The sequence below is a fragment of the Vulpes vulpes genome, chromosome 2 (assembly GCF_048418805.1).
Source record: "Vulpes vulpes isolate BD-2025 chromosome 2, VulVul3, whole genome shotgun sequence".
NCBI classification, from domain to species: domain Eukaryota; kingdom Metazoa; phylum Chordata; class Mammalia; order Carnivora; family Canidae; genus Vulpes; species Vulpes vulpes.
In genome coordinates, this window is record NC_132781.1 from 141,617,049 (window position 1) to 141,641,273 (window position 24,225).

Genomic DNA, 24,225 nt, shown 5'->3' on the forward strand with positions numbered 1-24,225 from the left:
AACATATCATTAGAGAAAAACAGCAAGTACTAGAATAATATATATAATATAGCTTATAAGATCCCATTTGTGTGTTTTGTTAATAAAGTAGAACAATATATATGTAAATCATATTGGTATAACTATATTTATGCTCATGTTTACAAAAGGACCACAAAGAAATGTAAATGGGAACTTCCAAATTTTATTCTGCATTATTCCGTACTATTTTAATCCCTTACAATGAGAATATACGTGTATTGATATATTACTTGCTCAGTTACTTTTCACAGCATTCTGAAAGATCCCGCGACTACGTAATGAGTAGAGCTGCACAATCTGACGGAAGAAAAAACAGCTTTAGTCTCAGAAAAACCTGTATTCTAACACAAGCTTCACTAGGTCCATCGCTCTGAACAAGTTACTTTGCCTCTCTAAGCCTCCTTTCCCTTTTTATAAAACAGCTTTATTGAGATATAATTCACATACCAAGCAATTCGTTGAAAGCATATGATTCAATTTATTTTAGTGTGCTCATGGGATTGTGTGACCATCACCACAAATGAATTTTAGAACATTTTCAGACCCCTAAAAAAACCCACACATCATTAGCAGGCAATCCTCATCAATTTTATTTTCTGGCAAAAAATAGGGACCCAAGAGAGAGGACTACCTACTTGATGGACTTATTGTAAGAAAGAAAGGAAATATATCAAAGATTCCAGCACAGTGCCTGTCCCTCAGTAGATACTCATGCACTTCAAGTAAAGTTCAAGACATCAGTGATAGAGAAATATACACCAGGACTGGATACACTAGAAAAGTGGAAGAGATAGAGAAATCCTTTCAAGTACCTGGGACTCCTACCCTAGGAGCAAATTCCACAAGAGATGCATGCCCTCTCCCCAGTTTTACTGAATACAGACGAATCAGGTATCGAGACAAAAAAGCACCAGTTTGAAAATGTCAGCATTTGGGGTTACAGTTTTAGAGTGAAAGTTTCAGGAGGACAGATACATCCTCAACCAAAAACACGATGAGCAAGAAACAAATACTGTAGTTGCTGAGAAGGTAAGAAGAACACCACAAGTTCGTATTGGACGAGCAGTTCAAACTATGCTGTCATGTTTCCACTTTTCAAAGTGAAAATAAACATGACAGGTGCTCATTTGGCTGTTCGAGCACTTTCCACTGAAATGGCAATTCCTCAAGCTCACCGACTGCAGCCTGAAGTTATAATTTATTACTGTTTCTCCAGTATTCCCTTGCCTCGGCAAAAAGCAGAACATAGCACCTACGTTTCAAGACCCATGAGAGGTAATAAAGTATAATTATTTAGAATTTATGATTAAGCCATAAATTACAGGCACTTTTTACTTCAGCTGGTCAGTCAGGAGTTGGGGGAGGAAGGGAATGGGGTCAGAGGAAGAAATAACAAAAGCCTTTTCCTTTGAATAAAATGTCTACATCAGGGCAGGATTGAGGGACACCTGGAGGATTTACAAAGATACCACAGTCTCCAAGCTAAGTCCCAGGGGAGCCCCAATTAAGAGGCTTTAAATTCCTAGAAGCCTCTGTTCTTCTGCTCACAGGGCAGCAGACTCCAACTAGAGCGCTCATGTTGACACCAAAAATAGAAGCAAGGCGTATTTCCAGGTTATACCAAATCAAACGTTCACAGAGCTCTGGGTCTTGCTGTTCTGAGCCATAGGCATTTCAAAGAAGGTGAACCTAATCTGTAAAACACTACTGGCCAGGCTCTATAGGTAGACTCATGCCTCAACCAAGGTAAGAGTATGGTTACCACAGAGCTCTGGTTCAACTCTTCTCCCCATCAAGAAGCAGCTGGTGAGATCGCCCTTTCTTGCACTTCCTTTACGTGGTCATGGAAGTATATGTATGGAACAGTGATGGGCAAAGCTGGCAAAACTCAGGGCCTGAGGCAGGGTAAGAACATAACATTCAGCACTCTTCTGTCACCCACTTGCCTCCTGGGTTCTCCTGTAATGCTATGGCCCAGCTCCCCATCTTCACAGTTGGTCCCCACATTCAAATCGTAGTTTGCAAAGCTCTTTTTTCTCTGGCCTCCCAATAACCCAAGGAAGCAAGTATCAAGAAGCTCTAGTTGTCCGGGGAGGCAGAGACTCGGGAGAAACATGCACAGTATGTAGCCAATAGACAACTCAGAGAGTCTGGGACCTGGTCACCTGACAGGAAATGGCCTTTCATCATTCTGCCCAAAACTGTTGGTGAAGTAAAGCAAAGCCAAATAAAGAAACAGTGTGTATTTCAATTCACATTGCTATTTTTTTTTTGCCACGGAAATTTTACTTGGCAACTAAAGCTTTGATAACTTTTTGAAGCTTTGCGATAACTTTTTGAAAATGAGACTTAATTTGGATTGAAGGAAACAAAAATAGAGAGGCTAGAGAGAACAGTCATGAACAGTGACAAAAAATAATAAATGAAGGGGAGGGGATAAAAAGGTTTACCTCAAATGTTTGTCTAGCGCTCACCTTTGTCCTGAAACATCCCATCTCTACACTAGGCTCCTGGTTAATGAACATAATTTGGTTGATGTCCCTTGAACTGTATAATCTGTTCTACAAAAAAACAAACCCACAGTTTGTCTCCAAGCCACTTTTAAGTCCCTAACTCCCTGGTAACATTCAGTCTATGGAAAACATCTGTGGCAAAGTAAATCATCCTACTCTGAGAAAGACCAGGGTGTATTTTTTTCCTCTAAGTGTGTTTTGAAGTCCTGGTTGGAAAATTAGTGAAAATTGTAAATCTGTTTGCAAATCTGGTCATGTCTAACTCTGAGATTAGGGCAAAGATTCCAATTTAAAAGTAAAACCGTGACAACCTCAGTTAAGCGTGTCCTCAGGCACTGCCAGCAGGGCCTTCACTCACTTCCACAGGCAGTGGATTTATTACAGGCACCCGACACGTTCCCCATCAGACACCCCTGGAGTATTTACTTGAGACAGCAGGGTTCAGTCTGCACTTCCTCTGCAGACCAATATATTATTATAAATTGAGCTAAACTGTTTCCTTTTCATAAGTGCTATGAAGTTCAGATTTCAGGTATCAGCACAGGGCCGAGGTCCCTCCACAGGGCTCCATATAGGATCTGGATTCTAACAAGTAAAGAGAAAAAGTAGCAACAGACTATGGTGCCTTTTATTTTTGTTTCTTTTTTTTTTTTTTTTTAAGAGGAGATGGTGGGAAGTTCATTACAGAAACTGAATAATGAAAATAATAATCTTCTTTAAGAATAATAAAGAAAATACATTAAAAATGAATATATTAAAAGCACATTTTAGCTACACTGTGCTGTGCCTGGCCCAGATCGGTAAGGTATCAACTATTTCCCCTATATCTGAAGAAGGCAGGAGCTGGAAAATCAGGAATAGATATTGTATCTTGGATTATCAGCTCCCATAAAATAACAGCACTCACTTCTGTTTATAACCTACAGTAGTTAAAGGAACAAATGTATGTTTTAAAATGTATATTCATTATAACATATAGGTAAAAAAGGCAAAAGACAATGTAATTAATATTTTCATTATTAATCTACTATTTCTGAGGAAAGAGAAACATAACTTTAAAAAGAAAGGGAAAAGAAAGAAGTGTACAGAATACTCCATTAATACTCCATTAAGGAAAGAGAAGTCTTTCCTTCCTGAACAATTTAGTTCTAAAGCCCTTAGGTGAAGCAGAGGCATCACGGTGAGGGAGGGAGGGGAGGGCCCAGGAGCCCAGAGTGGGGATCCAATAGGAGGAAGAGAGGGCCCTTGATGTGGGTGTCAAGGCCCAAATGGGACAAAAGAACAAGTCCCAACCCATGCACCCTACTAACTGTGTAACCATAACCATGTCACTACATCACTTTAACCCAAACTGATTCTTGGGCAATATAACTATCATCTACTTTTTAGTGGTATGGAGATGATTAAAAGGATGTCTGACTTGTTAGTTGCCAGTAAATGTGCTCATTATTCACATACTACTATTATTCCAGATACACATACGTGCAGACGGGAAAAAAGACTAAAAAAAAAAATGGGAAAAAAAAAAGACTGAAAAGGAATATACCAAAACAGGTATGAACCTGATTTTTATACTCTTCTTTCATTTCTTACCTTTCAGTGTTTGTTTCCTCTACAAGGAATATGTATTTTATTTACTCTCATAATCAGAAAAAAAAACACAAGATGTTCTTAAATAAACAGAAGGTAGCTGAACTTTTAAAATGTATATTTACTACTTTTATACGCAGAAAATTAATCTAGCAATTTAGAAGAGCACCAAATGATTCTCACCTCTTTCAAAATTACAAACTGCTAAATAGAAACTCTTGAGCAAAGTATCCAAAGGCAAATGGTTTATTGGCTGAAATTAAAACTCATTTATACTCAAGGTAAATATCCATATCCAAATGCTACATTAAAAGATGAGTAATAATCTATAACCTACAAATGATGCTTATCAATGGGGCAGGGACTTCAAAATAGGTACTTAGTTCCCAAGGCAAGCAGGAGAGGGTTTCAGGAAGAGATGACCTTCAGCCTAAAAATCTTCCCACACAGCAATTTCAGCATATTGGAATCAAGTCCCTTTGTGTGTATTGGAATCAAATGGTCCCTTCTAGAGCAGGAAAAGCACTATATGTGACACCTGCAAACCATCCTAATCCCCTGTATCAACCCAGTTACGTTAGGCAAATCACTTAAGAAAAGAACAATCTGGGCAGCCCGGGTAGCTCAGTGGTTTAGCGCTGCCTTCAGCCCAGGGCCTGATCCTGGAGACCCAGGATAGAGTCCCGCATCAGGCTCCCTGCATGGAGCCTGCTTTCCCCTCTGCCTGTGCGTGTCTCTGCCTCTCTCTCTGTGTGTCTCTCATGAATAAATAAATAAACTCTTTAAAAAAAAAAAAGAAAGAAAGAAAAGAAAAGAACAATCTCCATACCATCTCCACGACAAGCTTAATTACTAAGTGAATGAGACTATGTATGTGAAACTGATTCGTAAACTGTAGAGCAACCTGCAAATGGAAAGAAGAGATGTAGGACTTACACAGATTAGTATTCAGCAAATGTAGCAATCACCCCACAGGAAGAAGTGAAGAGGTAAAGGGACACAACCATAAGCACCACTGAAGTACACATCATGGGAAAGAAATTCCCTACATAATGATCTTCTCGTCTTGCTGCTGACAAAGAGAAAGTCTCAGATTGGTACCATTATACAGTTACCTCTCTAACAGGGACACATGTCCCTTTTTCACAAAGACAGAACAGGACTCAGGATCTTCAGCAAACAAAAACAGCAGGTACTCAATGCTATTTTACTCTCTATATATTATTAAAACTCTTCTAATTATAAACCAAGTGATATTGGTCTTCTGCTTAAGACTGTGTCATAAAATCTCCTTCTAGGGGCAACTGGGTGGCTCAGTTGGTGAAGCATCTACCTTCGGCTCAGGTCATGATCCCAGTCTTGGGATCAAGTCCCATATCCAACTCACTGCTCTGTGGGGAGCCTGCTTCTCCCTCTCCCTCTGCCTGCCACTCCCCCTGCTTGTGCATGCTTGCTCTCTCTCTGTCAAATAAATAAATAAAATCCTAAAAAAAAAAAAAATTTTTTTTAAGTAAAGCAAATCCATTTCAGTGAAAGAAAGTGAATTTATTTTAGAGAAAAACATTACATAAGTAATAATACAGGCAGCATGGGGATCTGGCTAGAAACTCGAAGCTGACATGTAAATGACTAAAATTTGGAAAATGCTTGATGAGATAATACCCTAAAGAACTAATCCAAACTCTGAATTTCTAGAAGGCAAAGACCAGGTTTTATCCATCTTCAATATCTCCTCCAGAACCTCTAGCAACATGAAGAACGTAGTGGGCCCTCTACAAATACTCAATTCATTGAGAAATAATTCTTATCATAAATACCAGCTTTGAGCCTTGGGGTTCTCCAATTCTAAAGCTAATACATGAGTAGATTCCCCCAGGCAGGTAAGAGTAAGATAAACTCTGGATAGTCAGGAGCTAAAGCCAATGACAGAATAAACCTAGGGAGGCTTTGTAAGTAGAAAAGGATACTATCTATATACTGTGCACTGGAAAACAAGTATAAAGTCCAAAAACAAAACAAAATGCTTAGAGCAAAAAGCCAAAAGCAAAAGCTGCACAAATGCCACAGCTTCTTCGGTTAGCCTAAGCACAGCTGAAATACTCTCCCCAAAGAACCCAATGACAAGTGGAGAGAAAGGCCTTGTCTCAGGTCATCTGGTCCTGAGAAGAAACTAATTTCAAAACTGAAAAAAAAAGTTTCACTAAGACCTTGTACAGACAGGGAAATCATCTTACTATTTCAAACTGATAAGCTCATTTGGACAGCTGAGTAACTGATGAAAAGTCCTGAAAATTTTAGTACATTTGGGAACTCTATAAACAATTAGAATGGGGGAGAAAAAAAGTAACTTTCACAAACAAGCAATACCTGAAAAATAAGGAAATAAAAACAAAAAAAACTAGTTCCACCATGTAGAAGATTCAGTATTGCTATAAAATACCTAAAAAGTTTATTTGAAAAGACATTCTAAGGACGCCTGGGTGACTGAGCTGGTTGGGCGGCTGACTCTTGCTTTCAGTTCAGGTCATGATCTTATGGGAGCCCTGCATTGGGCTCCCAGCTTGGCAGGGAGTCAGCCTGAAGAGTCTTCTGCCCCTCCCCCACTCACTCGCATGCTTTCTCTCAAATAAATGAATAAATCTTAAAAAAAAAAAAATAGACACATTCCAAATATGTAGCCAGTAATCTAAAACTTAGATAGTATAGCATTGGTATAGCTTGCCCCTCCTAATTACCAAGCATGAAGTAGCAGTCTCCTTGGTGAAGGGGTATTGCCAAGCCCGGAGTCTCTATGTCCCACGAGATCTTAAAACCAACATGCCAAGTATCAGGGTCTCTGCCTTCGAGCTGAGGGTCATCCTCACTTTCCTCTTCCGGACCTGTCAAAAAGAGAAGAGCCAGATCAGAAAGGAAATGTGTCATCTCCAGTTCTGGGCTTTATAATCTTTAGCTCAGGAATAATTAAGTTTTAATAAAAAATAGGAAGTGAGCTAGATCCTTTTACAACATATATTTTTAAAAGACACATTGTTTCAAATATTTTTAACATGTACTTTATTCTTTAATCAAAAAAATCTTTAAGGGATCCCTGGGTGGCGCAGTGGTTTGGCGCTTGCCTTTGGCCCAGGGCGCGATCCTGGAGACCCGGGATCGAATCCCACATCGGGCTCCCGGTGCATGGAGCCTGCTTCTCCCTCTGCCTATGTCTCTGCCTCTCTCTCTCTCTCTCTCTCTCTCTGTGACTATCATAAATAAATAAAAATTAAAAAAAAAATCTTTAAATGATGGGGAAATAACCACCGGTACCAAGGAAAATAAAAGATGATTTATTCAATTCCATGCAAATAAATTAGGTAATCTAGATTAAATGAACAGTTTTTTAGGAAGACAATAACTATCAAAATCACTCCCAGAGGGTAGAAAAGCTAATGAAACCAGAAAAGATAGACAGAAAGCTACAAAGAACTATCTCTTAGGAAAACACAGGTGTCAAAAAGTTCCAAAGAAGAATTCTACCAAACAATTAAGGAGTGGGTTATTTCCATATACTTAAATTGTTTAAGAGCACAGAAAAAGAAGTTCCCAAATTCTTTTTATGAAGATAGAATAATATATATTAAAAAGCAAAAAGAAAACACACACACATACACACAATCTCACATCTGAGAATCAATGCAAAATTCTTAAACATAGAGAAACAGAATCCAAAACTAACAGCATATTAAAAGAATAACATTCCATGACCAAGTAGAACTTATCATAAGAATACAAGGACAGTTCAATATGCAAAAGCTTAAAATTCATCATATTCACAGATGAAAACAGTCACCAGAGTTACACAAAATATTCATTAAACACATCCTTCCAAAATAAATAAATAAATAAATAAATAAACAAACAAACAAACAAACAAACACATCCTTTCATAGCCAAAACATCAATAAAATAATAAGTGGACAGGTTCCTTAACATAATAAAATACAGATCTCTCTCAATCACAAGGCTACCATCATATTTTAATAGGGAAACATTAAAAATACTCCCAAAGTTAAGAATTAGAAAATAATGTCCTTTATCATCACAATGACTCATCACTATTTGGTAGGAATGACCAATCCAAGTGTGCTCTCTGGAGTTGCATAATAAATGAGCAATAATTAGATAAAAGAAAAGGTGCTTTTTTGCAAATACTACTTTTATCTGCAAATCAACCAGGAAAAATATATCCCAAGCAATAGTCAAATTTAAGAAAATGTTAACTACAAATGTGTGCATATTAAAACATCCAGCAAGATTCCTAAACATGGGGAGGTCTGGGTGGCTCAGCAGTTCAGCGTCTGCCTTTGGCTCAGGGCATGATCCCGGAGTTCCAGGATCGAGTTCCACATCGGGCTCCTTGCATGGAGCCTGCTTCTCCCTCTGCCTAGGTCTCTGTCTCTCTCTGTGTGTCTCTCATGAATAAATCAATAAAATCTTTTTTAAAAATTCCTAAACATTTATTATCTATAAGAAAAAAATTGGGGCAACCCGGGTGGCTCAGCGGTTTAGTAACACCTTCAGCCCAGGGCATGGTCCTGGGGACCCGGAATGGAGTCCCGCATCGGGCTCCCTGCCTGGACCCTGCTCCTCCCTCTGCTTGTGTCTTTGCCTCTCTCTCTCTGCATTTCTCTGTGTCAGTCATGGATAAATAAATAAAATTTTAAAAATAATAATTAAAAGAAAAAGAAAAAAATTTTTTTAAATATTATTGAAAGACACAAAAAAAAGTTTAAACAAATGTAAAGGCCTATTATGTTCTAGAGACATAAACTTGAATGCCATGGGAATGTCAGTTCTCCCTAAATTTGTCTATAAATTTGATAGAAACACAATAAAAATACCAACAGGATTGATTTTTAATTAAGTGGGGTTGGTAACTAGACAAGCTGATTCTATAAATCACATGGAAATATAACAAGCAGGCATAGCCAGGGAAATAGATGTTTTGTTTTTTAAATATTTTATTTATTTATTCATGAAAGACACAGAGAGAGAGAGGCAGAGATATAGGCAGAGGAGAAGCAGGCGCCCCACAAGGAGCCTGATGTGGGACTCGATCCCAGATACCATGATCACGCCCTGAGCTGAAGGCAGACACTGAACCACTGAGCCACCCAGGCATTCTGGGAAATAGTTTTTAATATATAAAGAGCTACTGCACATCAGGAAGATAAAGATCAACACTCAAACAGAAAAATGGGTAAAAGTTATGAAGACAGAACACATAAAAGGAAATAGGATAAGCATGTAAACATTTAAAAGATGTTCAAACTTATTCATAAGAGAAATGCAAATTAAAGCCACAACAAATATTTTTAACTTGTCAGAACAGATCAAACACTTTGATAAAATAGAGTGTATGAGTGTAGCAAAATGGCATATTCACACTCTCTATAAAGGACAATTTAGCAATACTTATCAAAATTACAAATGCATAAACACTTTCAACTTAAAGGAATTCTACAATTCCACGTTTAAGAATACCTTATTTGCACAGGTTGCAAAATGACTTTTGAGCAAAGATGTTTATAAGAGCAAAAGATCAAAAATAACCTAAATAGGGGCACCTAGGTGGTTCAGTCTGTTGAGGATTCACTCTCAATTTCGGCTCAGGTCATGAGCTTCAGCATCCTGGGACTGAGCCCCAAGTCAGTCAGGCTCTGCACCGAGCACTGAGCCTACTTAGGATTCTCCTTCTCTCCCTCCTTCTCCCTCTATGCCTCTATCCCCACTTGTGTGCCATGCACGTGCATACTCATGTTCTCTCTCTTAAAGACAAAGGAAGAAGGAAAGGAAAGGAAAGGAAAGGAAAGGAAAGGAAAGGAAAGGAAAGGAAAGGAAAGGAAAGGAAAGGAAAGGAAAGGAAAGGAAAGGAAAGGAAAGGAAAGGAAAGATAAGGAAAGGAGAGGAGAGGAGAGGAGAGGAGAGGAGAGGAGAGGAGAGGGGAGGGGAGGGGAGGGGAGGGGAGGGGAGGGGAGGGGAGGGGAGGGAAGGGAAGGGAAGGGAAGGGAAGGGAAGGGAAGGGAAGGAAAGGGAGGGAGGAAGAGAGGAAGGGAAGGAGGGAAGGAGGGAGGGAGGAAGGGAAGGAAGGAAGGAGGAAGGAAGGGAAGGAGGGAAGGAGGGAAGGAGGGAAGGAAGGAAGGAGGGAAGGAGGGAGGGAGGGTGAGAGGGAAGAAGGAAGGCAGGCAGAAAGAAAGAACCCAAATATCCAACAATAATTTTATGGTTAAATAAATTATGAAATGTCCAGGCAATAAAATACTGTGTAACCACTAAAAGTAAGAGGACTATGCACTGATACAGAACTGATACATTTTTTAAGAGAAAGAAACCAACAGGATGTAATTTGTGTAAAAAATAATAACACATACATGTATGTATGTGTGTATGTATGTATATACATACATATATATATATGTGTGTGTGTGTAATATTTCTAGAAGGATATTCTATTCTAGAAGGATACCCAAGACTGATTTTTCTGGGATAAGAATAAGAATAAGAATAAGAATAAGAATAAGAATAAGAATAAGAATAAGAATACCAGGTACAGGTGGGGAGAGACACCTAAATGAAATGAAAGGCATATAATATGACCTGTCTAAATGAACAGTCCTGCAGGGACTTAAAAAACTTATAAAAACTTAGAAAAGTTCATTTATGAAATATTTATTAAGCACTTACTATATCTGAGGCACTGACTTGGGTACCTGGGCTCTATCAATGAATCACTACAGAGCTTTGCCCCAGTGGAGCTTTCTTTCTAGTGAAGTTATGAATGTTCATCACTGATTTCTAGAAAAAGGACAGTTTAAATTCCATTAGATGCCAGACTCCAGTCTTCAAGGGGAGGGGTCCATTTTTCTGTTTCATCCACATTTAGGGCTCTACTAACTCACACACAGAAGGCAATCAGTGAACCGTGGTAAAGTGGTACTCAACTGCTTACTTAAAAAACAAAATGCTCTTTCAGTTCACACCATTCACAGCCCTTCCTGGACTAGATGGAAGGACAAGATAATGCTAATTGAAGGGGGGGAAAAACCCTGTAAATTAAATCAAATAACATAATAAAGCACTACAATGCTAATTTAGTATAGTTCTTAACAGTAAAGAAGTTTAGAGAAGGGACAGGTTAGGTAAAGCAGAAATCTTGGAGAAGGCCAGACTTGAAAGACAAGTATGGTCTAGATTCACTAAAGGTGAAGGAAGAAATGATGAAGGAAGACAAAAAATGCAAAGTTTCCTATGATCACAACAGGCAATGAAACACGTTTCACCTAGACTGTATCGTGTTCATGTTGCAAACAATCCAACAGTATATGCATCCCAGATGGTATACCTCCATATACAGAATTCATAAATTCTGAACATATTACTCTACAGTCAGTAGCTGTGCATAAGTGTTAAAGGTAGTAACAGGGGGAAAGGGGTAGGGAGGAAGCCCCCTTTATAACTATAATTCACATTACTCTGCACAGTTATGGTGCAAAAAAACAGACCAGAAATCCAAGTTCAGTGAAGGAATGCTACTAAACAACCTTTAAGCACATACCCAACTTTGGATATTCTTCAATTCCTTAAGTTTGAATCTAAAATCTGATATTGCAAAAGGGCACCTGGGTGACAGGTGAGCGTCCAAATCTCAGTTTCAGCTCAAGTCATGATCTCAGGGTCATGGGATTGAGCCCTGCATAAGGCTTCACTCTGAGCCTTATGGGCTATTATAGGCTCTGCACTCTGAGTGCAGAGTCTACCTGAGTTTCTCTCTCCCTCTCCCTCTGTTCCTACCCCCTCCCCCTGCTCCCTCTCCCTCTCTCTAAAATAATAAATAAATAGGTCTTTAAAATCTGACATTGCCATATGAACAGAATCTCACCTTTTTCTTCTTCCTATTCGTTATTTCTGATACATGATTTCTCAAGCATTCTTTAGTTGGGAGCAACTTTTAGCAAGTTTTCTTCTTTTTTTTTTTTTGCAAGTTTTCTTTAAGAATAAAGTCCTACAGTAAAAAGTCTAAAGCCATTTTTCTAGGTTAATCCCAAAGACATTTAAAAGAAAACCCTCTAGAACATGAATGACAAATACCTTACATATCAGAGGACACAACTTATTCATTGGTCATGGCTTTTGTGAGCCCAGGTATGGAATTATTCTGAATTTTTCTCCAAGCTCAGCAGGAAAGAGTGGTATAATTAATAATGTTTGTCACTGGCACTAGAAGGAGGAGTTAGCAGCAACAAAACAAATATAGCAGATATTTGCTATCGACACCTGATGACATTCTCTAGGCATGTCTTACTTATACATAATACATAGCTATGGCTGAAATTCTGGAATTTGTAAAACTTGATCTTATAGACCAAAAAAGAACCTGCAAAAGGTATATAACTTGACCTGCACTACATTTTCCTAACAAAACTAAGTTAGCTGCCAACTGAGACAAGTGTTTTTGCATAAAGATACAAACGTCCAGCTATTCTTGAATTACAGGATCCGGTATCCCTGAGCCAGTCCCAAGCTAAAAGCAGCTGCCCCTTTTAGACAAGGCATGTGCTTTCTGCTGGTGACTGTGTCCGTCAGCCATTTCCCTCATCGGCAGTACCTGCCTACTCCCTATAGGCCTTTACATCTATAAACTTTGTTTGAGCCTATAGGCAAACCATACCAATCACCTACTTACATAAAATAACTGGAAGCCAGTCACACCCATTCATTTATGCACTGTCCAAGGCTGAGTAGCTAAGACATAGGCCGTAAGGCCCACAAAGCCAAAAATATTCATCATCTGGCCAGCCCCTTATTCAGAAAACATTTAACAACCCTGCTCTAAGTCTTAATATTTGTGATTTGATAGAGATGTCTACTGCACGTATTAGGGAGGAAGCCAGGCTGAATAAAATAAGAATGATGTCATGCAACTAGTGTTATCATACAACATAATAAAGTAATTAATGCTAAATTATTTGATAAGCAGATCAATTTAGCAAAAGAATACTGCTATGAGAAATCGTATGTTTATATCTGTGATACCCTAGGGCTTTTGGTGGCTTCATTCCAGAGAGCCCTAATGATAACGGATGTAGCAAGGAGCACCAGGGAAAAGAATAGAAATATTTTAAGAAGGTTTTTCATGTGTCTGTCTCTGGTGAAATTAACTATGACTGAACTTTAAAAAGAAATGATTTTTAAATTACAATGACAATGATGCTGTTGTGGTTTCAAGCCAGTGAGTATGGCTATTCTGCTAAGTGGTGATCTTCACTCGCTAATGGGCTGGTTGACAACTTTCCCCTCTATCTACTCTCTCCCCTTGTCCCAATATGGCACCAATAAAGTCTTGAATGGCAAATAGAGACAGTAATAGCAATCAATGTTTCCTGATGTCTCCCATAAATCTAGCACCTTTGAAATGTGCTCATTAAAATAAGTTTTCTTGAAGGTTTGTTTCCCCCCTTGGGCTGGGTATGGAAGAGGGAGGGAAGCTGTGCATCTGATAAATTTTTTAATGCATAAGTATAGTGTTGCTCACTTTCTCAATAAAATCAACTTGTAATTATCTATAGCAACTGCAGCTGATTACTCTTGCTTCGTGTTATTCTGCAAACAAGCAGAGGCAAAGGCTCCTACTTGCCTTTAAACCTCAGTAACACTGAAAGGATTGTGTCTCAGTGCATTCGATGCCTTCCTAGCTCCCACTAACCAAACTGTTCAAGAAGTAAAAGATGTGACAAAATAGAAAAGAATGCTAAATTTAAACGTCAAGTTTAAAATACCAACTCCCCCCATCAAATTAACCAATTTGATTTTTTTACGCTAGTTTTTGAAGAGCAATTAATTCCCATTTGGTAAAAGATAAATGCCATCCAATATTTTGTTTGTATTTCTAAAGCTGTATGGAACCACTGTCACATAGGAACCAAAGACAGAAGACTGAGCATGAAGGAAGACAAGACAGTTCTAATCAAATAAAATATATTGCTTGAAATTTTGCACCACATTTAATAACATAGACCATTAATACTGTATGTCACTAATTTCTCTGATATGTAAATTTATGTTCATTATCACCACACGTTAAAAACAGCCCAATTCGGGCAGTCTGGGTGGCTCAGCGGTTTAAGCGCTTGCCTTTGGCCCAGGGCGTGATCCTGGAGACCTGGGATCAAGTCCCACGTCGGGCTCCCTGCATGCAGCCTGCTACTCCCTCTGCCTGTGTCTCTGCCTCTCTCTCTCTCTCTCTTTTCTCTGTATCTATCATGAATAAATAAATAAAATCTTTAAAAAATAGCCCAATTCCTATTCCCTATTCCTTTGGCCAAGTGCTAAGATTTCTAAGACTCTAGCCTGGGCAATTATATTCTCTGTTTTTTTTAACTCCACACCCAGAAGGACCTAAGTCCTTCTAGTTCTAGGTCCCTTCCTATCCATGTCCCAGATCTTGAGGCAGGAGAAACCCAGAAATTGCAGCCAGCTAGCTGGTATACAAAACCTCATGATGCTTTCTCTGTCCCGTGCTGGCTGATCTGTGATATTCCAGTGTCTGGGATGGAGAACCCGTTTTGAACAAAGGGAGGAAGTCAGAGGGTTAAGAGGGTACGGTATGAGGTTTGGAAGACATCTTCTGGGGAGGGGGGGGATGGCATGTTGGGTGTACAAGAACATAATTCTGAGTTGCAAGTGTATCACATAAATGACATACATTTGCAAGAAAAGAGGCTGGAGAGGGAGGCAGAGGTTAGGACACAGAGGGTTTTGAGAACCGTGATAAGGAACTTAGACTGAGGGCAGTAATAGATGCTAAAGACTTTTTCATAGATTAGATCTGTTTTTCAGAGTATTCCTTTGGAAAGTAGACACCTCTGTGTACAGACTTTGTATAATTTTTCTGGACAGGTTTCCAAAGCAATGGCAAATGGCATAAGCCAGAGAACATTTGGGAAACACTCTTGAAAGGCATGTACTTAAGAAAAGAAGGGTTAGCCAAGGAGAAACTGCCCTGGAAGATTTCTACAACTTAGTAATGCTATCCTTGTTTGGTTGTGAAGAACAAGTAGTCAGGCCTGCACCAGCTTGACTTAAAGCAAACTCCTTCCCAGCCACTGAGGAATGAATAGTCTGAAGAAATTATTTCAGAGACATTTGAAGTTGGGAGGGGGGTGGCTAATCAGTTCCAGCTCAGAGTCTATAAGAAGAAGCTGGAAGCTGCTCTCAGATGCCTCAAAACAAGCAATTCAGGACAAACATAGTCCCTTGACACCGATAGATTATAAAATTAATCAGAAGTTTTCTGGGTTTTCAGGAGAAATGTGACAAACTCTTTCTCAAGAAGTCTAAAGCCTTTTAACATGATGTCTGGCTCTGTCAGCTTTCTGATTAAGCATTTGGAAAAAAAAATTTAAGATACAAATATTCACATACATAGGAGAATCTCATTACATTATGTTTCATGGACTTCGGGGGAAAAAGCAAAAGTGAGAAAAGAAGATAAAAACTGTTCTGTGGGGACACCTGGGTGGCTTAGTGGTTAAGTGTGCCTTTGGCCCAGGGTGTGATCCCAGAGTCCTAGGACTGAGTCCCATGTTGGGCTCCCTGCATGGAGCCTGCTTCTCCCTCTGCCTGTATCTCTCATGAATAAATAAATGAAATCTTTTTTTAAAATTAAAAAAAAAGAAACTGTTCTGGGGGCTCTTGGCTAAAGTTTCAAAACCGTTACATTATGAAGTAAAATATGAAATGAAAAGAGAAAGCAAAGATATTTCTCAAACAATACATTCTCCAAACCAGACTTTCTAACAATAGAGCTTTTAACTCCTTGAGCAACATCAAGAAAAGGACAGAGTCATAGAGATTTACTAGAAACCTTTCACATTGTAAATAACATAGAAGATCAGAACCAAACAGGATTAATCAGAAAAGATAATTGTTTGTTCATCTAGCTTCAGGAAAAGCTTACCCAGAGTTCAAAATACCTGTCTAACACCCAGTGTTTGTCCTTCTCAAAGCTCTTAAACAAGAAAGGGAGTGGCCACAATAGCTGGGGGCAGGCATTTGGGGGCCAGGAGAAGTCTGCTTGCCCCAACGGAGGAAAGCAACAGTTAAGAGGAGCCAAAGGATGAAGGGAAAGGGACTGGAAATTGACCACACTATTAATTGTTGAAATAAGGTCCACTTGAAGCCAGTGACACACTGCTGGGCTTTGTATTAAGTGAGACAATGCCTTATCTTTTTAAATTAAGTCTGTTTAGGCCATGTATCTGCTATTTGCCATCAAAAGAATCCTAATTCTAAACAGAGATGGTAGTTGCAGAAATCAGAGTTATTGGACAGCGGCCAGAATGTAGATGAAAGGCATATACTACTCGAAACTAAAAATACTGACTTTAGGCAACAAATACTTACTGTTCTCCCATTATATATACCTACAAAGAAGGATACAAACCACATCTTCAAGGGGCTTACAATTCTAATTCATAACTTAAACATGCACAAAATTAATGTAAGGCCTCAGAAGGCAGGGCAGTGGTTATTGCTTGGGGAAAAAAATACACTGGAAAGAAGCATTTCTAGGGTGCTAATACAGATGATGTCATTAGTAATACAAAATTAAATTGCCCAATTAAGGTCCTAGACAATAAAGCTTGTTTCACCCCAAAATGTCATCTCCTACTCATCACATGAATACATCATTAAAAATTCAGCCATTCTTGGGGATGATATTTGCAAATCATATATCTGTTAAAAGATTAGTAATCACAACATATAAAGAGCTCCTAAAACTCAACAACTAAAAAACAACCCAATTCAAGGACACCTGGGTGGTATAGTCAGTTAAATGTCTGATTCTTGGTTTCAGCTCAAGTTGTGATCTCAGGGCCGTGGGATCAAGCCCCATGTTGGGCTCCATGCTCACTGCAGTCTGCTTAGAACTCTCTTTCCCTTTGGCCTCTCTCCCTAAAATAAATAAATAAATAAATAAATAAATAAATAAATAAATAAATCTTAAAACTTGAAGAGACAGTTCTCCAAAGAAGATACACAAATGGCCAAGTAACAGTGAAACAAAGCTCAACATTGTTAATCATCAGGGATCAACCAAGGGGCACAAGGGGGGATAATGGGTATGTTCACTATCTTGACTGTGGTCCTGGTTTCACAAGGGTGTTAAAACTTATGCAACCGTAAATTTCAAATATGTGCAATTTATTGTATGTAAATTATACTGCAATAAAACTATTGAGGGAAGGGGGAATCAGCCATTCATATTTGCTGGCCTTCCCTTGACAACCAGGAGACGGTACTGTGGATTTTCTTTTCTCATCAGCACTGAACACTGTCACTCTTCACTGGTGAAGATGGGTGACACCATAAAAACATTTTTATCGCCTCTGCTTCTTCTAATCTGGCCCACCTTCCCTAATCTGGATTACTACAATAGCCCCTTTCTCCTGCTTCCAGTGCAGCCTCCCTCCTTCTACTCAAAACCACAATGGCTCCTACCTTATGCTATGCCATGGACAACCCAGTACCTTGTATTACAGTATTACTTCTTTAATATCTTCTATCCACTCTGCCTTCACTGCTTTCCTTTCTGTCTTCACTACTGTTACTCGCCCTCTTCTCTCACTCAATTCCATCCATACTTGCTGTTTCTGAGATATCTCAACATCACATTCCATCTCTGGGCCTTCGATATTCCCACTACCCACCAGGCTGGTCCCGCTCATTCTCTTTATAATCTTAGCTCAAATGTGATCTTCTAAAGGAAGCCTACTTTCCTATTTATTTATTTATTTTAAAAGATTTATTTATTCATAGAGACACAGACAGAGAGAGAGAGAGAGAGAGAGAGAGAGAGGCAGAGACACAGGCAGAGGGAGAAGCGGGCTCCATGGAGGGAGCCCGATGTGGGACTCGATTCCGGGTCTCCTGGATCACGCCCTGGGCTGAAGGTGGCGCTAAACCGCTGAGCCACCGGGGCTGCCCCTACTTTCCTATTTAAAACTGTACATCTTGGGAAGCTCGGGTGGCGCAGCGGTTTAGCGCTGCCTGCATCCCGGGGCGTGATACTGGAGACCCAGGATCGAGACCCACGTCAGGCTCCCTCCATGGAGCCCACTTCTCCCTCTGTCTGTGTCTGTGTGTGTGTGTGTGTGTGTGTGTGTCTATTAATAAATAAATAAAATCTTTTTTTAAAAAAACTGTACATCTGGGACGTCTGAGTGGCTCAGCAGTTGAGCATCTGCCTTTGGCTCAGGGCGTGATCCCACAGTTCCAGGATCGAGTCCCTCATCGGGCTTCCTGTATGGAGCCTGCTTCTCCCTCTGCCTGTGTCTCTGCCTCTCTCTCTCTCTCTCTCTCTCTCTCTCTCTCTCTCCGTGTGTGTCTCTCATGAATAAATAAAATCTTTATTAAATTAAATAAATAAATAAAATAAAACCGTATACCTGTGCCTCCCGCTTGTTAACAACCTTCTTGTTTGTTTCCTGTCTCTCCTTGCTAAAACATAAGCTCTGTGAGGGCAGGGATTTTTGTTCATGCTTCTAAGCTCAGCATCTAGAAGAATGTTTGGCAGACAGTAGCTGCTTACTGTACAATGCACATATAATTACATAGGGATTAAATAAAATGTGACTTAGACCAACCAAAAAGTTTTACTGAACAGTGTAAGTGACTTCACAAATAACTAGCAGGGGCGCCTAGTTGGCCTAGTTGGTTGGGCATCTTACAACTCTTTATTTCAGCTCAGGTCATGATCTCAGGGTTGTGCGATTGCGCCACACATTGGGCTCCATGCTCAGCAGGGAGACTGCTTGAGATTCTCTCCTTCTTCTCCCTCTGCCCCTCCCCGCATGTATGCACACATGCACCCTCTCACTCTTTCTCTCTGAAATAAATAAATCTTTTAAAAAAATTACTAATAGCACATGGCATTAGTAGTTTTTTACAATGAAACACAGTCAAATGAGCTTTGAGATCTCAGACAGGGATGTGGGAGGCTAAGGAAAACATTAAATATCACAGTATTTTTCAAAATTATGAATGCTTCAAAACCCATAGCTGCAGTTACAATCTAGCCTGTCATGCTCTCAAAGATGAGCTCAGTAATACGAAACTTGTTTCAAAGTAAAGATTCAAGAATTATGGTAACGAATTTCCATCCATAAGTGATTTCAACTTTTCCTGAGTCAAAGACATGAATGGGAATCCTAGAATTCCAAGAAAATTATTATAAAGTCTCTACTTTCTAGCCTATCACATACTCAGCAGGAACTATGGATTCCTTTTCTTCCTTTGCTCTTCTTGGGAAATCTGGAAAATAATATCAAGAATCTGCAATACTTGGCACTAGTTAAAATTCTTAAGAATTGTTTTTCCAAAAAAAAAAAAAGAATTATTTTTCCTATAAAGAAAATGCTGCAAAAAATGTTTCCTTCCAAATGAACATAAAACAGTAACCAATAATTATTTACTTGACCCTTTTGAAGGTATTCTAGTCAGAGAACAAGGTGTAGGACTGTATTAAACAATGAGTTGTTAATGCCTTCTCTGCTAAAATTTGTGCCTGTGTATGTATATATGTTTGGGTTTTTTTCGTTTTTCCATTTTTAATAACCAGGAGTAACAAGCAATTGCCAGCAAAGCTAGCATGGGAAAATCAAACACTCTGCCTATTTACACACAATTCCCTGAAGCCATTCCTGATTAAATATTGTACCATCTCAATCTTCTTACTGGGGATATCTATTAACTAGCACGGCTTGTGAAGCCAATGAATTTAGTATATAATTACACGTATCCTATACAAATTACTTCTCAATGACCTCTACTCACAGAAATAAACTAAAGACGGATGACTGACTCGTTATAAATCTACATAAAGATTTCACTGGGAAAAGGTATTGAAAGCAAAGTCCTGAAGGATCTTAAGCTTCACCTGAATTTAATTTCAGCAGGAAGTAATCTCTTCTGTTCTGAACTCCCAACGCATTTCATGTGAATTCCTGTGGCATGTAACAACACTTCCTTGTCACTAGGGAACTATGTGACCTTGGACAAGTCACTGCCATTCTCCCCACTTGAGTGTCTTCCTCTGTAAAATGAGATGCTTGAACTAGGTGATTTCAAAAGTCCCTTCCAGATCTCACTGATGGCAAAGTTATAATCAAAAGAGCATACTTTACTTCACCTGTCCTTTCAAGGCAAAAAGGGCATTTGAATTACCCCTTTGGAGCCTCCCTAAGAAGAGCCAACTGAACTTCCTTTAGCAGTTGCTTGGCAAATCATGTTCAGGGCCTCAGAAAACAGTACAGTTGTCTGAAATTTCCATTCTCTGTATCCCCTTCAAGCACTTCCTAACCTCGACTGTAATATTCACCCAAATGGCTCTCTTCAAGTCCACCCTTGCCATACTTTTGGCAACATTACAGGCAGGCCAGAGAAGTAAACATATCACTTGTCACCTGGAAGAAATGCATCCACCAAAAAGTTTCAAGGCACATGCTTTGTAAACCATCTGACTCAACATCATACACATAGCCAGAGACCTAGAGAGAGGTTCCATTTCATAGAATAAGTATCTAATGCATTCCAATCACCTGATAGCATGTGTAAAAAGCCATGGCAGATGTTGTGGGAGGAGAGAAGCGAGGTGGTGGGCAGAAGAGGAGAGGATACAGGACCTGCTAGGAAGACCAAGTAGAACATTCCCTCCACCTTTCCAGAGGTGGACATTTTAAAAACCCAAATCCCAGAGGGAGCTATACTGCAAGAATAGGAAATATCCGCTCAAAGGCAGTTAGCCTTAGCTGTTAAGACTCTGAAGCCAGAATATCTGAGTTCGAATCCCACCTCCGCTAACAGCTATATAACCAAGGAAAAGTTCATCATCCCTCTGTGCCTCAGTGTCCTCACCTATAAAATGAAGAGAACGGCACTACTTCATTGACAGGGTTGGTATAAAAATAAAATGGATTAACATATGTAAAATGCTTCTACCAATGCCCAGTCCATAGTAAGTGCTCAATAAATGAGAACTCCTGGAATTGTTGTTATTATTTATTAGATGAAGTTCTGGGATTCTCTGGGATTTGTTCTAAGAGAACAAAGGAATCATGCTGCTCTTACAGACTGCAATTCTGCAGTTTCCTCCTCCAGATGACAGTTACAAAGATAAACCTTTATGTATTTATGTATACTTGTATACTTTATCAGTCTTAACTTCTCCCAACCATAGAAACCATTCATTCAAAATATAAATTCCTTCTGAGCAATATTCTAGGTTTCAAAAGAGACTTGATCCTCCACGCTCTTAGAGAACAATAGGACTCTTAAACTGTAGGGCTGAGAGGCGATCGGGGCACAAAGCCATCTCTGTAGCAGTCTGAGCTATCACATACCATGGCCTCAACAGCCTCAGCTTCAGAGAGCAGCCTCCTGAAGAAAGAAACTAACAAACTAGATACACTGTTCCCTCCCCATCAGAGTTCTTGGACGTGGTTGTTCTCAAATCCTTGGCAATACCTTAGTAAAGATCAGAGGAGCTCAGTTCTTTCCATTAGGACACTATCAAATCCCCTTTGGAGCAATTTTCTTAGGTCAGCATCATTATTTGAGGTGCCAGGGAAACTGGTAAAATTTCCAACACCTAAACTACTTGCTTGTTCTGGGCTGAGGACATGGATTAAGATATTTTAGCTATCCCGAGGAAATGTCTGAGCTTGGAAAATGGCAAGCAATTTCAAGAGAACTAAGAGAATTTCTTTTTTAAAATCACTTTTCCGGGGCAGCCCCGGTGGCGCAGCGGTTTGGCGCCGCCTGCAGCCCAGGGCGTGATCCTGGGGACCCTGGATCGAGTCCCACATCGGGCTCCCTGCATGGAGCCTGTTCTCCCTCTGCCTGTGTCTCTGCGCCTCTCTCTCTTTCTCTGTCTCTATGAATAAATAAATAAAATCTTTAAAAAAAAAATCTCTTTTCCAAAACAGTTTAGAAAACAAAAAGCATACAGTGATAACGACATCCAATTAACAAAAACAGTTTTCAGGAAGCAGTGACCTGACCCTTCACTGTTCCAGTCCATTCCCTGGTTTTACAAGCATCTTTCAATAAGCGGGTAGAAGAGATAAAGAGAAAACAGAGTAATGCTGTGTCTTGTCATCTTTTGTCAAATGCTCAGGCACAGGACACAGTCAGCAACAGTCACACTACCCTGGATATGCTCAACTATCTTTTTGTAACCCCATGCTGAAAAACAATGGAGTCCCAAAACACGCAGAAACTGTACAACGGAAGAAGGAAAGTTCTGGTAGGCCACAGAAAGGTAGCCCTATGATCTCTGTTCCAAGGGGGCCAGATTTCAGAAACTTCAAGAACAAGTTTGCCCACAGCACCCCTTTGCAGTCTAAAACTATAGAGCTGATGGGGGAGGGGGTCGTTGGAGAGTGTCCTAAAACCAAAGGACTGTCTGCTGCCACAACCCACTTCAACTGCTTCTGGACAGGAAGGACAGTAGTCAAATCTGTGTGAAGCCAAGAACAAGTCCATATTTGACAAATCACTTCCATCAAGACAGTGATGTCAACCACAATAAAGTATCTTGGCAAGACTGGAAATGTGCACCTATGGGAACCTGGAAAGATTTGACAGATTTTTGTTTTCCCAGCCCTTTATCAGCAAGTTAATTATAGCAACTGTGCAGGCTACGGGAGCTTTAGAGAAAGGCAGTTGGCTGTCTGAAACCAAGATGCTGCTCTCTGGGCATGAGAAAGACAGAATGACAGTAGTGCTTACACATAGAAATATTCCATCTAAGTACAGTGTAACAATGAGCTAGACAGCCCCACTAGATGAGAAAGAGGTACACTCTGCAGATACCTGGGTGTGGCAAACCTACAAAGGACACATGACAGCCATGTCCGTACAGGTACACACACACGCTCACTTACTCCCACTCACGCACACGCACACCTCCAGAGCTTCCACGACTCATGTGCCACTCAGGGCTGCGTCTTCCCAGAGCAGACTGTACCTTCACAGCTATAACTGTACACTGCCACCGCCGACCGTTCCACCAGATTTTCATCATGATGCCAGCTCACGGCCATTTTCCCCATGCCAAAATAAGGCTCCTCTTTCAGGTATGGCATTTTCTGGGGATCCATGAAATTCAACAAAGTTACGTTGTATGCTGCTCTGTTCTTAATGTCCAGCTCATCTTGTCCATCAAAGGACCCCATACCGACCCTGGGGAAATCTGGACCTATACACACCGGCACGGCATCGATATTAGATTTCTCTTTGCAAGCAAGTTCTTCCAAAGCCTGGATGGTCTCTATCTGCAGGTAGTCATTGAGCTTGAGGAAGGTCTGACAGGCAGCAGCTATCCCGGCCTCGTCGTATTTTGTACTAGCACCCTTCACTGGCCAGGGCACCGTAAAGAGCCTGGTATTCAGGTACTTGTAGGTACAGCCTGGGTTGCCAATGAGGATGCGAGATACTGGAGTGAGTAAATCTTTGCCTTGGATCCTAACCAGGTCCCGAAAGAAGCAGCCATGTTTGTGCAGTGTTAGGAAGGCTTCTTGAACTTCTTTATGGAGGTCCTCAGGTACGCTGCCGGCTTCACGGAGAATTAGTTTCGGGTATTTCAGCTGCCACTAAAACAAAACCAAAGCAAAAATATGTGTTCATGGAGAGCCATGAGTTTGTCATTCCCAGAAGTGTGTTTCTTTGTTAGCGTTAGGAGGAAAAAATAAAACTGTCAGGTAGTATTTCTATACAGGACTTGCATCTCTCCAGCCTCAAACAGAAGGCTACATGAAACAAATGTCATCAACTGTCCAGTCAAGATTTTCAAGTCCAAGCTCAAATTATTCATCTTTAATATAAATAAAATAATAATACTTTCTGCTTTGATCTCCCAGGCTCCCTCTACAGCTACTTCTCCCTGCCCTCAATCTGTCTGCCAACCTTTGGACCTCCAGACAACACGATTTTATTAATTAACTGCTTACCATCTATTTATTAAGGGCTTACTAAGTGCTATGTCTTATTCTAAATGATTTAG

The 24,225-nt window shown here is 39.9% G+C and overlaps 1 protein-coding gene across 2 annotated transcripts in view; it reads right to left on the bottom strand.

The window, feature by feature from the left end:
* Positions 1–24,225, bottom strand: part of FTO (FTO alpha-ketoglutarate dependent dioxygenase) — a 378,983-nt gene that overhangs the window by 232,626 nt on the left and 122,132 nt on the right. For both annotated transcript variants that reach the window (XM_026011764.2, XM_072750216.1), the window contains 2 exons: positions 23,191–23,815; positions 6,860–7,003 (listed from right to left, as the gene is read on the bottom strand). In XM_026011764.2, coding sequence (XP_025867549.2) covers positions 6,860–7,003; positions 23,191–23,815 — 769 coding nt within the window. The remainder of the gene's footprint in view (positions 1–6,859; positions 7,004–23,190; positions 23,816–24,225) is intronic.